The 15,115-nt window shown below is 41.9% G+C and overlaps 1 protein-coding gene across 4 annotated transcripts in view; it reads left to right on the top strand.

The window, feature by feature from the left end:
* The first annotated feature begins 3,782 nt into the window (after nt 1-3,782).
* Nucleotides 3,783-15,115, top strand: part of PIAS2 (protein inhibitor of activated STAT 2) — a 70,068-nt gene continuing 58,735 nt past the window's right edge. For 3 of the 4 annotated variants that reach the window (XM_037033849.1, XM_037033835.1, XM_037033855.1), the window contains exon 1: nt 3,784-3,976. In XM_037033849.1, coding sequence (XP_036889744.1) covers nt 3,953-3,976 — 24 coding nt within the window. In that variant the 5' untranslated portion in view covers nt 3,784-3,952. Of the gene's footprint in view, nt 3,977-15,115 lie in introns of all 4 variants that reach the window. The other variant, XM_037033827.1, reaches the window with a different exon arrangement.

The following is a 15,115-nucleotide window of genomic DNA, read 5'->3' as shown; positions in this document are numbered from 1 at the left end:
CTGGGAATCGAACCGCGATCGTGTGGTTCGCAGGCCTGTGCTCAATCCACTGAGCTACACCAGCCAGGGCCAAAAGAGAGGCATTCTTTCTACCCTTTACCATCACACATTCCTTTAAAGAAAGAGTGAGTCAATATTAAGGAGTATAATGTAGAGAAGATGCCAGATTAATAATTTGGCTTGGGGACAAAAGATGGAATCCAGAATTCTTTTGGTTGCAAATAATAGAAAACCCATTTCAAACTAAGGGTAAAGAAGGAATTGGTTCAAGAAAACAGAAGTAAAATGGGTGTTGAAGTTAATACTGGTTTTTTAAAAATATTTTATTTATTTATCTTTAGAGGGGAAGGAAAGGAGAGAGGGAGAGAAACATCAATGTATGGTTGCCTTTTGTGTGTCCCCTGCTGGGAACTGGCCTGCAACCCAGGCATGTGCCCTGACTGGGAATCGAACTGTGATTGTGTGGTTCGAAGGCCCACGCTCAATCCACTGAGCTATGCCAGCCAGGGCAATACTGATTTTTGTTGTTGTTGTTGATTACAACTACATCATTCCACATTCTACATCATTCCACGTTCTAGAAAGTCTCCTCAACTCTAATCAGTGAATAAATGTCCCATACATTTCTTGGCTTGCTTGGGGCAAGGGCCCACATTTGATCTAATTGGCAAAGCCTAGAAGTGCCCTATAGTTGTTGGATTTATAGGTAGAGTTCCTATCCGACTGCCATGGTAAGGACGACATTAGTTATTACTGGCACAGGCTAGTCTGGAGCAGTACCTAGAACTCTTTGCAGTCAAACCTATCCAACTGAAAACAAGTCTGTGCAGCCTTGCTTCTCCTCGGTTTGTATTCGTGTTGGTTCCTGTAAGATCCTTGGCAGAAAGGCTTATTGTGTTCTATTCATGTATTTCCCCAAGGCTCCTAGCCCACAGTGACCTTCACTTAATGTCTGTTCAACAATGTTAAACTGTACTGAGGTGTAAACTGAGGACTGAGGAGTATAAGCTCAGATCAGGTATAAGCCGAGGTGGACCACAAAGTTAAGGGTGTAGAGCCAGAATTAGAATCTACTCTAGTTACTGTTCATTCATTATTTTATTCATGAAACAAATATGAGACCAACCATTTGTCAGCATTTATCAGTCATTACAGTCTAATGGGTTAAACATTTATTTATTTTTTTAAATAAAAATTTAATCCCTGGCTGGTGTGGCTCAGTGGATTGAGTGCTGGCCTGCAAAGCTAAAAGTCACTGGTTCAATTCCCATTTGGGGCACATGCCTGGTTTGTGGGCCAGGTCCTTGGCTGGGGGCATGCAAGAGGCATCAGATTGATGTTTCTCCCCTTCCTCCCCCCTCACTTTCCCCTCTCTTTACAACTAAGTAAATCTTTTTTAAAAAGATAAAAACTTTAAAAAAATATTTATTATATATCTAATAATCACACAGATACCTACATAATTACCGTGGAGAAATATTACAAAGGAAAAGCTCAGGTCCTGATGGGGGACTCAAGAGTTGGAAAATTTTAGCTTCGGTAGTAGCTAATAAGCTTAGTAATCAATGCATATAAAAAAACTATTGTTCCAGGAACTGAAGATAGGACACACATTGACTCCAGACCTTTGTGCCTGGAGCAGTTCCACCTTTGTGCCTCAAGCAATCAAGAGGGTATCTGAGCCATTGTACTCCAGATGAAGACCACCGCCCAGCAGGCACAGATGCAAGAATGCTGACAGCTTTTATCTTATTAACTTCCCCATGAATTCCAAACCCCTTACCTACACTTTTTTTCTCCTAATAAGGGTCGGTTTAAAATGGAATTTAAGATGGTCTGTTAGAATACGTAAGCCGCCATCTTCTCATATCGCCGGCCATCTGAATAAAGCACCCATAAAGATTCAATCCATCTCTGCTTACTGCTTGTGGTAGAGACAGGCAGCACGAATGAACACAGGCTTTTGGGGTTTCAGTCCCTTGAGCAGAGAGAGGGATTTGAATTAAAACAGGGCATCTGGGTTTAGGAAGGTCTTTCTGAAGAAGTGATACTTAAACTGAGACCTGAAAGATGAGCAGGTGTTTGCCAGGGGAAGAGAAAGAGTGGAAAGTTATTCTTGGCCCAGAAATCAACATTCAGAGGTCTGAAAACCTGGTGTTGGTGTTGGTGGGTCTGTTGGAGGAACTGAAAGAAGTGTATTGTCAGTGGAGTGAGTAGTGGGAAGATGCAGTAGGTAGGGATTATATTAATCAGGGCCTTGTAAAATATGTTGTGTTTCAGTCTTTCACAGGAGAATTCCATCCACCTCTTCAAGGAAATCTGAACCCTGTACTTGGTCCAGCAAATTTTCTGACCAGTTGGATTCAGCGTCTTCTCTCATCCTGTATCAGCAAGTCAGGGACGCTCTCAAGCTTCCTTCCATCTTCTCCGCTCTTGTCATTTCATACTTTCCTGGTTATTAGATTTCCCTGACCCCTCGACATTTTATCAGTGCCCTTCTGAGAGTTTTTATTTCATTTCTCCCCCAGCATCCCTCACCCCCAAGCCTTCTCAACTCCACTGTCCATGACATTCAGTAGCCCTTCAAAGTCAGAATCAGCTAGCATGGAGGATGTGGGTAGAAAAGGGGCCTCATACTAAGCTGGACAAGCTGGGGCAGGGGTCGCTTGGCTTGTGAGCCTTACAAACTAAGAGACCTAAAGCAACCACATAAGATGGTCTGAAATTAAAACTTCCTAACTAAAAGTGAGTCGCGGCATATAGTCTTGTCCTAGGCTGGTATCTTTCTTTGACAAAGGTCAATTTTTACCGTAATTCACCCTATTTAGTCTTTTTGAATCTACAGTAATATATATTTAAAATGTCAGACTAATTTCCTTTCTCCAGACCCCTTGAAGACACAATCTCCCATCTTAGCAGGAGACTCAGAAACCCTCATTGTTATTGTTATGTGTCATTAACTGCTAACTATCTTGTACCCTCCTATGTAAAAGATGTATTCGTTTCACTTTTTATCCAATCCCAGAGATTTCCCTGTTTTGCTTTCTCCTGACTTCCTAATCACTCACCAATGGATTTCTTGCTACACCCTTCCGCCCTTCCCCTTCCGTCTTATCCTTTGATTCTAAAAGTATGAAAACAAGAAACTGGCATCCTCTGGTGCATTTTCTCAGTCCATTGAGATTTTTTATTTCCACGGTTGCCATGAAGCTGAAATAAACCAGCAAGAATTCTTACAGGTTTGGACATTTCTTAGGTCGACAAGGATATTAGCAATTCAGAGGTCCCACCAATCCTGCGTCATTAGATGGTAAGAGCAGCTAACCCAACACCTATATTTAGATTGTTCCAACACAACTACTCTGGGGGATTTATTTGCGGCTGCTTCCTCTGTCACAGCCACCAAGGTGAGAGGGACCCTAAGAATATCCCCGAAATGTTCCGGTGAGGAGTTCCAGCCACTTCTTCCTGTCTGCCGCTCCCCGGGCCCAAGCCCACTTTAAGGCCCACAGGTAACCGTGTAGTCACAACGGCGCTTCGAGAGGGCGGGCGGTGGGGGTCAGGTCCGGGCCGCCCGTACGGAAGGGAAGGCACCGCGAGGAGCTGAGTACAGCAGGGCGAAAGAGCCTGGGGCTGGAAGATGTCTGGGTGACCGGGCGAAGGGAGACAGCAGGAGCTGACTACAGAGAGGAGCGAAGCCGGAAGACTGGGAGGGAATGTAGCCGGGTGGGCCGGGGGCGCCGGGTGGGCGGGGCCGCACACTGGGGGCGGAGCCTCTGTGCGGATCACGTGACGGGTCTGGTGGCGACGGCGGTGGCGGCCGCGGCGTCTTCAGCGGCGCCCAGTGCAGGATGGTGCTGGCGGCGGCGGCGGCGGCCCTGGTGGCGGCGGCGTCGTTGGCGGTAGCAGGAGGGGGTGCTGTGGCGAAAGCGGCGCCCGCGGGCGGTATAAAATGGCGGATTTCGAGGAGTTGAGGGTAAGCTGGGGCGCGGGAATGGAGAGTGGAGGCCGCGGGGGAGGGGTGGGGAAGGGGAGGTGGGGAAACCGCAACGTCGCGGGGCGCCACCTTCTTGCTACGCGGGGACCGTTTGCGGAGCCCCGAGCCCCAGCCGGTCTCTGACCAGGCGCCCAGGTCTTGGGAGGCAAGAGGGGCTGCGAAGGGCCTGGGGCCGGGAGTGAGTGGCTGGGCTGTCCGGCCGAGGCTCCGCACACCTGACGCGGGGCTGGGGCCGTCCTCAGGAGGGGGAGGACACGACTCCCCTGTTATTTTAAGGGCCGAGGTGCAAAGCAGAATTTGCGTTTCCATTTTCGCGAGGGGTGTAAGTGTTGATGGCGATTCAGAAGTCCACATGCTACTCACTTGGTAGGAGACTTGTTTTCTGAAACGTGAAGTTGGGTTTAAGAATTCTTCTCTTTCCCCCTTTTTATGGCTGATGCCCCGGTTTAGTCAGATATGTCACAAGAAGGGGCCCTTCCACCAATGCTCTCTCAAAATCTTGGAGAGAAACATGGTTTTGGGGGAGCCCTGCCTTCAACATTCAGCCTTAACCTTGATGTTTCCTTAATGCCATGGTAAGAAATCCGCAAAGTCCGTGTTGTCTTGAGGGAGGTTTGTACACTTGGCTTGCTCTTGAGGAAAAACATATTTCCTCCTAGTCTTAGAACAATATCACAACTTTATTGTTGATGCTTGTATAGTAGAGGTTGAAATGGGGTGTGCTGGGGGTAGAATGGAAAGGATATTTTCCCCCGGGCTGATAACATAAAAAAAACTGCAATAAACGAAGCGGATACATTTTTTATGGCTCGCTGAATTGCTGGCGACATTAACTTGAATACTTAAGACGGACACTCCAATTTTAAAAACAAAGTAGAGATGGACGTGAACTTGAAATTAAGTTAACTGCCAACCTATTGCTTAACATAGACGTATGATGTTAGGGTTACTTGAACTAAGAAGGGAAAGAAATCCAGTAAAAGATTCAGTGTTGTATATTTATTATTATTATTATTTTGGCGAGGGATTGGGTGGGGAAGGATGTTGGCTGTTAACGGGTGGACATCAGCAAAAGAATGTAATGGTGACCAAAAGAGAGATTGTTATAGTTTGCACAATGTCTGCCATTTTCCCTCCCGCTGTTTTAAAAATAATTATTTAATTCCAAATAAAGAGAAAAATACATTAATGAATTTATAACCTGTGCTAGTTTATACAGAGAACGAGGATAGTAGGTAAAAGGTGTTAATAATGATAAAGTATAAGGATTTTAGTGTCTTACAGACCCAGGTGTAGCACTTTCCACCGTTTGAGGCAACGAGGCCTGAGCCTCACTTGTGTGAATTCATGCATTAGTTTAGGATGGAAGAAAAGGTTGGCATTGAAGTTAAATTATTTTTACCTGCAGTATTGTCTTCTTGTGTATAACATAAATACAACTTTTCTTATAAGACTTTTTGTTGATGAAAACTTTTCTAAGTCTTAAACTTGTATAAATGTTGGTCAAAACTCCATAAAAAGAGAATTTATTGACTGGTATAGAGCAGAAAAGATGGTCAGCGCCTTGGTTGAAGTAAAACTAGAAACTGCAAAGTGGTTGGAAACCAAAGAAGCTTTTCTCCTCCTCTCTCTCTTCCCTGCCTCTCATTTCTTTTGTGGGTCAGCTTCATCATCTCTTTCTGTAAATTACTTGTCTTTGCTTCTCCCTGTATTTGATCGTTGTAGTGGGTTGAGGGAAAGGAAGAGGCGAATTCTGTGCGAAGGGAAATTGTGGGCTGAACAGTCAGAGATGATTATTATAATGTGTCACATATTAGAAGCTTCCATGGTGCTGGAGAAGAAATTATTCTGTTCATCAGTTGCTTATTTACAGCACTTACATTGGCAAGAGTTTGTGGATTAACCTGAAACAGGCTCAAGGATAAGAGCTGATGGTGTGGACTTTTGTTTACTGTCACCCTGCTTTCTAGTCTGTAGTAGAGCCAAGCACAGAGGTGGGGGAGAGGCAGAATAGTTGGTTCTGAAGTCCGCATCTCTTTCAGTCAGAGCACCTTTTTTACCCTTGTCTTTCTCCTTGTGTTGCATAATTTTATGCTGGTGTTGCCCTTCAGCTGTCCTTTAAGAAGGCCCCTGCTGCAATTTAACCTGGTTAATCCGCTCTCCCTACTGAAGTGTGGGGGTGGAGGGGGAACTAGTGAAACAAGATTTTTTTTGGAAGACTTTCTCTTCTGTATCCTCATGCCCTTTTGTGCATTGAGAGTTTATTATCTCTGTGTTTGTCAAAAGGAGATTGAATATGAGTGTAAGCTTCTGGATGTGTTATTTGGGCTAGTGAGAAAGCCGGTGATTATAACTTTCTTAATAGATACTGGTAAACCAGACACAGAAAATCTTTTATACTATGAGGATTAAGAAATTTTATAACATATTTTCTGTCCAGAAGGCTTGCCGTATTTAGTTCCTTAAACCTAGCAGGACTGGCCGGCCACCTGGTATCTTCAGGTGCTGTTGGGTTGCAAATGGGGAATGGGAAGTTAAGAGGGATTTGAGGTTAGAGGTTCTTATTCCTCTTACCCCCCCCCCCAACTGTTGACAAGAAATAATCTAAGAGATATTAATAGATGTAACAATATACCATGTGATTCAAGGCTAGTAGTGGTATTAAAAGATAAACTGAGGCATTAACATTTTAGGAATTTATTTGAGCAAAAAAATCAGTTTGAATTGGGCAGCACCAAACCAGAAGTGGTTAGGAGCACTCAGTTGATAGGAGCTGGGGAAAAACGTAGAAGAGGTAGAAGCCAAATAAGGAAATTATTGATGGTGTAGCTTAAACCCTAGTTGGCTTAGATTTTGGTTTGTTTACATAGGCACCACAGCATTGGAGTCACTTTAGTCTAATAGCCTCCTTTGTTTAATTAATTTAACAGTTTCTCCCCCTTCGGACATTATGTCACACATCAGAGTTTGACTAGAAACTTGGTATTAATATATCCCTTAGGCACCATCAGAGGTAAATCGCTCTGGTCTCATTATGAATCTCACAGATTGTGATGTCATCCATGGAAGAATTGCTTTTGCTGTTTGTTGTTCTTTTTGTTTGTTTCTAGGTAGTGATGAGAGCATCATATGGTCTTTTTAACTTTTTATTTATTTTATTATTATTTTTCCCCCCACGGGTCACTGCCGGTGGCACACATCTCCCGGGCACACCTCAGCGCACGCGACTTGGCCTCAGTGCAAGCAGGCCCCAGTGTGAGCTGGCCCCGATGTGGGGTGAACAGGGGCTCAGGATCCCACGCTGCCCCCAACATGGACTTTTTAAACTAGGCTAGAGGACATTCTTTCTTAGGCGTTAGTTCCAGAATACCTACTGTGGAGGGTTTGACCATTTGTAGGAGGTTTGTAGAAAGCTTCCTTTACCTGGTGGAAAGATACTTTGGCATAATGCATTAAAGCTTTACTGTATTTAGTCATAACACATTATATGAGTACAGGGACACATGGTTTTTATCATCAGAGGTATAGGTCTTCTGTTACTATTACATAAAGTGTTAATTTGTGCTTTTGTATAGATGTTGATCCAATTGCTGTCAAAACCAATGGTACAACTTTTGGCTGGAGCAGTCCAGTGGGTTCTGTTAATTTAGGTAGTTTTAGTTTTAAGCTACCATTTGTCCATTGGATTCGACTAGGTGACTAAGGATAGTAAAGAGCATGGTAATACCATTTTATCAGCAATGCTGTATTTAATTTTATAATAGATACTGGTAATCGTCCAGTGAAATGAGTTCCCTTGTTACAGGAGATTTGTTTGGGGGTACTCCATAAAGGAAATATACGTATTTTCTAAAACCTCTTAGCCACAGTTGTGACATCAGTCTTCTGTATGGGAAGGCTTTTAACCCATCCGGAGAACATACAGACAAGTACAAGAACACACTGATAACCTGTTGTGGGGGGCAGTTGCAGGAGATCCATTTGTAAGTGTCCACATGGCCTAAGTAAGGTCACCAGTGGGAATGGCCTTCCCAGGGTCAAGGTCTTGAAAAATCAGACATTGGTCACAAACCAAATTTGTGACCTCGGATCAGTCATCCCACCCATACTTTTTCATACTTTGGATCATTTTATCTGTGCCATGTGGGTTGCTGAATGTAGCACTTTTAATAATGGCATTTTTAAGGACATAGGAAGAACCAGGTGCCTGTCTGGACCTTCAGCAAGTCCTTTTTTAATATAAAATTTACATCCTTATTGGTCTCAACATTGTTACTGTAGCTCGGGTGCCTGATTTTTTAAAAAAATTTATTATGATTTTTAATCCTTACCCAAGGACATGCTTATTGATTTTAGAGAGACAGCAAGGGAGGGAGAGAAACACAGATGTGAGAGAGAAACATCAACTGGTTGCCTGTCATACCTGCCCTGACTGGGACCCATTGTACAACCTCAGCCCTATACAACCTCAGGCCCTGACAAAATCACGCCCTGATCAGGTATCACACCCACAACTTTTGGGTTTATGGGATGATGCTCCAACCAACTGAGCCGTACTAGCCAGGGCCTGATTTTGTCTTTTATATAAGTTGTTATAAATAATTTGGTTAGAGTCAGTCCTACAGAGTTGAAATTCAAGTCACATATTGGGACAATTTAGTTCTAGCTAGTGTAGCATCTGCTAGAGCATTTTCCTGAACTCAGGTTCTGTTTTTCTAGTATGAGCTTCAATTTTAATAATTGCAGTTTAGCTAGGCAGTGCAATGACAGAGAGCAGTTCATTGACTTGAGGCCCATTCTTGATTGGGGTTCCACCAGAAGTGAGGAACCCTTTCTGTTTCTTAAACATACCAAAGTCATATCTGCTGTCAGTATAAATGTTTACTGATTTTCCATTGGGTAGCTAACAAGCTAAAGTGAGGCCTTGTTCTGCTGGTTGAGCATTGCTATAGCATTTGGTGCTTGATATTTCCCTTCTGCATTCATACCATAGCACCCAGGGGTGAAGAGTATTAAATCTGGGCTTTCCAATGATGTGTTTTGCAAATGAGTGCGAAGGCTTAATAGCCATGACACCATGTCTACATAGTTACCATGAGCTGTACCATTGTCATGCAAGGGTAGGGGGGGCTGGGCAAGTTGCAGTGCCTAAGATGGAGTTCAGAAGGTGAAAGGAGAAAGCAAATCAGAAAGCAAATCTTGTCCTAACAGTTTTATTGGAGCAGAGTAATATAGAAGGAAAGTATGTTTCCCCAAAATGGCCTTAGTGTGATCTGAACTGATTTAGACACAGGTACCCTTTGTTACTGTGGTTTTTAAACATTGGTTATTTTGTTACAGTTGTCCCAATTTTCTCCCCTTTGTCCCCCTCTACCCAGCACTCCCCACTCTCTCCAGTGATTCCCCCTCCTTTGTTCATGTCCATGAGTTTTGCTCTTAATATCCCCCTGCCTATTCTGTAACTACCAATCTGTACTTCTTAATCCCCTCACCTTTTCTCCCATTCTCCCAGAACCTCCTCCTTACTGACGAGCATCCCAGTGTTCTTCATATCTATGATTCTGTTTCTGTTCTGCTTGTTTGCTTAGTTTGTTTTTTTTTTTAGACTCAGTTGATGATAGTTATGTACTTACTGCCATTTTAATGATAATAGTTTGTCTCTTCAACATTTCACATAATAATGGTTTGGTGATGATGAACTCCTTTAGCTTTACCTTGTCTGGGAAGCATTTTATATGCGCTTCAATTCTGAATGATAGCTTTGCTGGACAGACTAATCTGAATTGTAGGTCCTTGCTTTTCATCACTTGGAATACTTTTTCCCAATTCCTTCTAACCTGCAAAGTTTCTTTTGAGAAATCAACTAACAGTCATCATGGAAACTTTTTTTGTAGGTAACTAACTGCTTTTCTCTTGCTGCTGTTAAGATTCTCTCTTAATTTAGAGATGGTCTGTTAGGGTATGAACCTGCCATCTTCTCAGATCACTGGCCATCTGAATAAAGTGCCCATAACGATTCAACCCCTGTCTCTGCTTATTGGGTTTGGTGTTGACAGGCAGCGTGAACTCCGGTGTCTTTTCCAGTTTCATATTTTGGCGACTCTGGTGGGACAGACTTTGGGACTCTCCAGAGGACTGAAACAACTCAAGATGATATCTGAGCTATTACACTTCAGGGCGAGATGACCACCGCCCAGGAAAAGAATGCTGAAGTTGTTTTTTTCTGATCCAATTAACTTTTCCCTGAATTCCAAACCCCTTATCTATACTTTGTTCTCCTTATAAAAAGGGCCAGTTTAAAATAGAATTTAAGATGGTCTGTTAGGGTGTGAACCAGCCATCTCAGATTGCTGGCTATCTGAATAAAGCACCCATAAAGATTTAAAGAAATTCTCTCTTAATTTTTAACCTTTGGCATTTTAATTGTAATGTGTCATGGGGTGGGTCTCTTTGCATCCCTTTTGTTTGGGACTCTGTGCTTCCTGGACTTGTATGTGTATTTACTTCACCAAATCAAATAGTTTGTCAATTTCTTGCTCTTTTTCTCCTTCTGGCAAATGTTGGAGCACTTGAAGTTGTCCCAGAGGCTGCTTTATGCTATCGTTTTTTGGATTATTTTTTCATGTTCTGATTAGTTGCTTTTTGCTTCCTTATGTTCTCAGAAATTGATTTGATTCTTGGCTTTGTCCTGTCTACTGTTATTTTTTTGTAAATTGTTCCTTGTTTCAATTGATGAATCCTTTGTTTCTGTCTGGAGCTTTTCTGTGCTGTTAAATTCCTGTCATTTCCTTGAGCATCCTTATAACCAGTGTTTTGAACTCTATCTGGTAGGTTGCTTCTCTCTCTTTTGTTTAGTTCTTTTTCTGGAGTTTTGATCCATTCTTTCATTTGGGCCATATTTCTTTGTCTGCATTTTGGCAGTCTTCTGACACAGGTACCCTTTGAATTTGGTTAGAAGCTCCAACTACAGAAATATTATCTTTACTCCTAGAGATTTGCTGTTTTATGAAAGTAGATGAAGTAGCTCTGGTATCCATCAGTATGATATGGGACTCTTCATTCATTTTTATCTTAGTTTTGCCTTGCTCATTTAGAGGTATCCTGGGGAGCAACTTTTCCAAAAGATCCCTCTGAGCCCCATCAATGATTATTATTCTTGTAATCAAATTTTTAAAGACATTGTGATGTAGGAACAGTCTGGCAAAAGGTGGAAGTTCATCAAATGATGGGTTCAGTAGGGGTATTTATTCCCTTTTCTCGTGCCTTGGTGGTTTACAATAAAGGCAGACATTTCAGGCACAGTATCCCTGAGTGGAGGCCCTCTCAGGGATACACTGGCTTGAAATGTGTATGTGGAGGTTGAGCTGTCTTTTGGCTTTAAATTTTTTACCTTGGTACAAAGTTTTTTCAAAATGCTCAGCTAACTCAGCAAGAGGAGCAGCTTCCCAGCCCAGCTTGTGTCTCTTTATTTTGCTACTACTGCCTAGTTTGGACTGGAGCTTACTAATGAATAAGGAAGTCAGGGCTTATGTTTAATGAAGAAAGCCCAGAATGTTTCACAAAGTGTTTCCAGTCTTGTGTTATAGTCTGAGAATGGTTCATCCTTTTTGTTGTTGTTGTTGGAAGATTGAATGATACCAATCAGTCTTTTTAAGAATACTTTATCAGTACTTTCAAGTAGGTCTTGGGCTATTTTTCTGGTGTGTTTTGGGCTATCCCTGAGAGAGCGACTAGTATGTGGATCTTTAACATTGCTCTTGGGATCTTCCCATGTGGCCAAGTTGTAATGTCACATGGATAAATTGGTAGAGATCCGAGAGTTCCAGATTGTAAACTCCAATTAGAATTCTAAATTCCTTAGAAAGTTTTTGACGATTCTCTTTAGGGATTATTAGGAAATCTCTGATGATGGCCCTAAATTCAGTCTTTGACCATGGAGAAGTTTGCTGTTCCAAGCTCAGCAGAGGACTTTACTTTATTAAAACATTTCTTTTCTAAATCCTTTCTCAAGAATATGTTTTTCTTGATTTTGGAGGGTGGTGGAGGAGGGAAAAATTGATGTGAGAAGCATCCTGAAGGACCACACTTTAAAAGCTATTTGTTTAATCTCTACCTTATCTTCAGAGTGAAAAGGCAATTGAGGGATCAGTAGGTTCATAGTATTTAGGGAGAGGGTAAAGTGAAGGCTTAGTCCCAGCAGCCAGGGTCGAGTTAGTCAGCTTGTTGCTTAAGTTTTCCATTCGCCTTTTGTAAAGAATCTTTTAGAGCAGTAATTTTTGACTCATGTAGTTTCTTTGAAGTTTCTGCATACCAGTAAAAATACATTTCATTCAGGACTCTTGTCTAGAGCATCTCATAAATGGTAAGCTCATCTTGGTTAAAAGTTCCCTACTGTGGCCACTGTAAATTCAGGATTACTTTTGGTAAGGTTTACCCACTGATTCAGAAATACAGAGGTTTGCCCTGGCTGGGGTAGCACCATTGTTTAGAGTGTCGTTCCAGTATGCCAAAGGTTGCAGGTTCGATCCCCTGGTCAGGGCATGTGCAAGTATCAATGAATGTATGCATAAATAAGTGGAACAACAAATTGATGTTTTCTCTCTCTTTCCCTCTTTTCTTTCCTCTCTTCTCCGCTTCTTTTCTCTCGCTAAATTCAATACATACTTTTTTTTAAAAGGAAAGAAACCCACAGGTACTGGACCCATAATTTTTAAACATATAATTAGCCAGGGGTCCCAGATGGAGGGGTCCTAGATTGTGCGGACTCAGAGATACCCTTTTTTTTTCCTTCCCAAGGCATTGCACTGAGTCCAGTCCATCTTAAGTTGGATCCTGTCCAACCCTAGACCCAGTCTAGTTTCTTTTAATTCTGCCAACCCAAGACCCAGTCATGAGACAGAAATGCTCAAATAAATTTGAAGAACTCATTTAAATACAAAAACTGTGGCGCTCAGATTTGAGAGGTACCTACCTGTGACTTCCAGCTGCATCTGGTAAGCAGTGGATTCACTAGGCTCAGTGGGTACCTTCACCAGGTTGCTCATTGCTTTTGGGAGGTGTTGGGGGGGTGTCTCCTTTGGGTCCTGCATCTGACATCAGAAGTGTTAAAAGACAAACTAAGGCATATAAACATTTTAGGAATTTGAGCAAAACTCATTGTGAATTGGGTAGCACCAAACTGGAAGTGGTCAGAAGCTAGGGAAAAAAAAACTTTCATAGAGAAGAGGTGAAAACAAATTATTAGGAAATAATTTGAGAAAAATTATTATGAGGAGATTATTGCCTGCCTGTAGCTTAAACCCTAGTTGGCTGTTTGTGATTGTTGTCCTTAGACTTTGCTTTCATAGCCTGGAGGCTTAGATTCTGGTTCACTGCTGTAGGTGCTTCCTGGGGCATTTGAGCCTCAGTCTAATGAGCTCCTTGTTTAGTTTAACAGGAGGTACTGATTAATTTAACAGAAAATCTTTTAAATTAAGAGACTTAGCCAGTTTTTTAACAGAAGATTTTCTTTCTTGAAGGCTTGAATGTTTGGTTCCTTACACCTAGCAGAACTTGCCATCCTGCTAGCTTCAGGTGCTGTGGGTTGCAGAGGGAGAGTGGGAAGTTAAGGGGGAATTTGAAGTTAGAGGTTCTCAACCCGTCTACTTCCCAACTATTGGACAAGGAAATGGTCTAACAGATATTAATAGATGTACTAGAATATACCATGCAATTCAAGGCTAATAGTGGCATTAACATTTTAGGAATTTATTTGAGCAAAAAATCAGTTTGAATTGGGCAGCACCAAACCAGAAGTGGTTAGGAGCACTCAGTTGATAGGAGCTGGGGAAAAACGTAGAAGAGGCAGAAGCCAAATAAGGAAATTATTGACTGGGTGTAGCTTAAACCCTAGCTGGCTTAGATTTTGGTTCGTTTACATAGGCACCACAGCATTGGAGTCACCTCATCTGAAAATACTGTTTTTGATTTGTGGTTGATTGAATCCATAGATGTGAAACCCATGGATATGAAGGCCAACTGTAATTTTTTGAAAAAAACTTGTATGTAAGTTGACCTGTGCGGTTCAAACCTGCATTATTCAAGGATCAACTGCATTTAAATTAAAATGAAGTAGATAATTCCTAATAGTTAACCAGATGTTCTTACGTATCATAGACACTTTTACATTTGTTTGTTCCTTAGGCTGTACCCTACCTGTGGTAAACATGAATATCTTTTCTGTTAAAACTAACATTTTTCACCCTGGCTGGTGTAGCTCAGTGGATTGAGCTCAGGCCTGCGAACCACACGATCGCGGTTCGATTCCCAGTCAGGGCACATGCCTGAGTTGCAGGCCAGTTCCCAGCAGGGGACTCACAAGAGGCAACCATACATTGATATTTCTCTCCTTCTCTCCTTCCCTTCCCCTCTAAAGATAAATAAATTAAATTAAAAAATTTTTTTTCTAAGTTATCATTCTTTAGATGTTTCTCTTTTCTCAGCATTTTTGCCTTTGTTTTTCTGAATTGAATCTTAATCATTTTTAAAAAGTTTTTAATTGAGGTGTAATTTACATACCATAAAATTCAGCCTTTTAAAGTGTTCAGTTCAGTGATTTTGTCTCTTCACAAGGTTATGCGACCACCACCTGATTCCAGAACATTTTCATCATCCCAGAGGAACCCTATAGCTATTAGCAGTGACTCCCTGCACCCTCTTTCCCCCAGCCCTCAGTTTTTAGTAATCTATTTTCTCTTTGGATTTGCCTCTTCTGCACATTTCATAGAAATAGAATTATACACATGACCTTTTGTGTCTGGCTTCTTTCATTTAACACAGCCTTTCCAAGGTTCATTCATGCTGTAGCATGTATCAGTGCTTTATTCCTTTTTACGTCCAAGTGATATTCCACAGCATTTTTTTTAAATCCATTCATGAATTTATGTGCAGTTGGGTTGCTCCTACTTTTTGATTAGTATGAGTATGCATCTACAAATGTATAAGTTTTGTGTGGACATAATATCTTTATATTATCCTCACCCAAGGACGTTTTTTCATTGCTTTTAGAGAAGAGGTCGGGGAGAGAGAAACATCTATTTGTTGTCTTCTTGTATGTGCCCCGACTGGGAATGGAAGACC

This window comes from Sturnira hondurensis, unplaced genomic scaffold (assembly GCF_014824575.4).
Source record: "Sturnira hondurensis isolate 20B ecotype Veracruz unplaced genomic scaffold, ASM1482457v3 Scaffold0001872, whole genome shotgun sequence".
Taxonomy (NCBI): Eukaryota; Metazoa; Chordata; class Mammalia; order Chiroptera; family Phyllostomidae; genus Sturnira; species Sturnira hondurensis.
The sequence above is the reverse complement of the archived record's forward strand: the minus strand, read 5'-3'. Positions and strand labels throughout refer to the sequence as shown.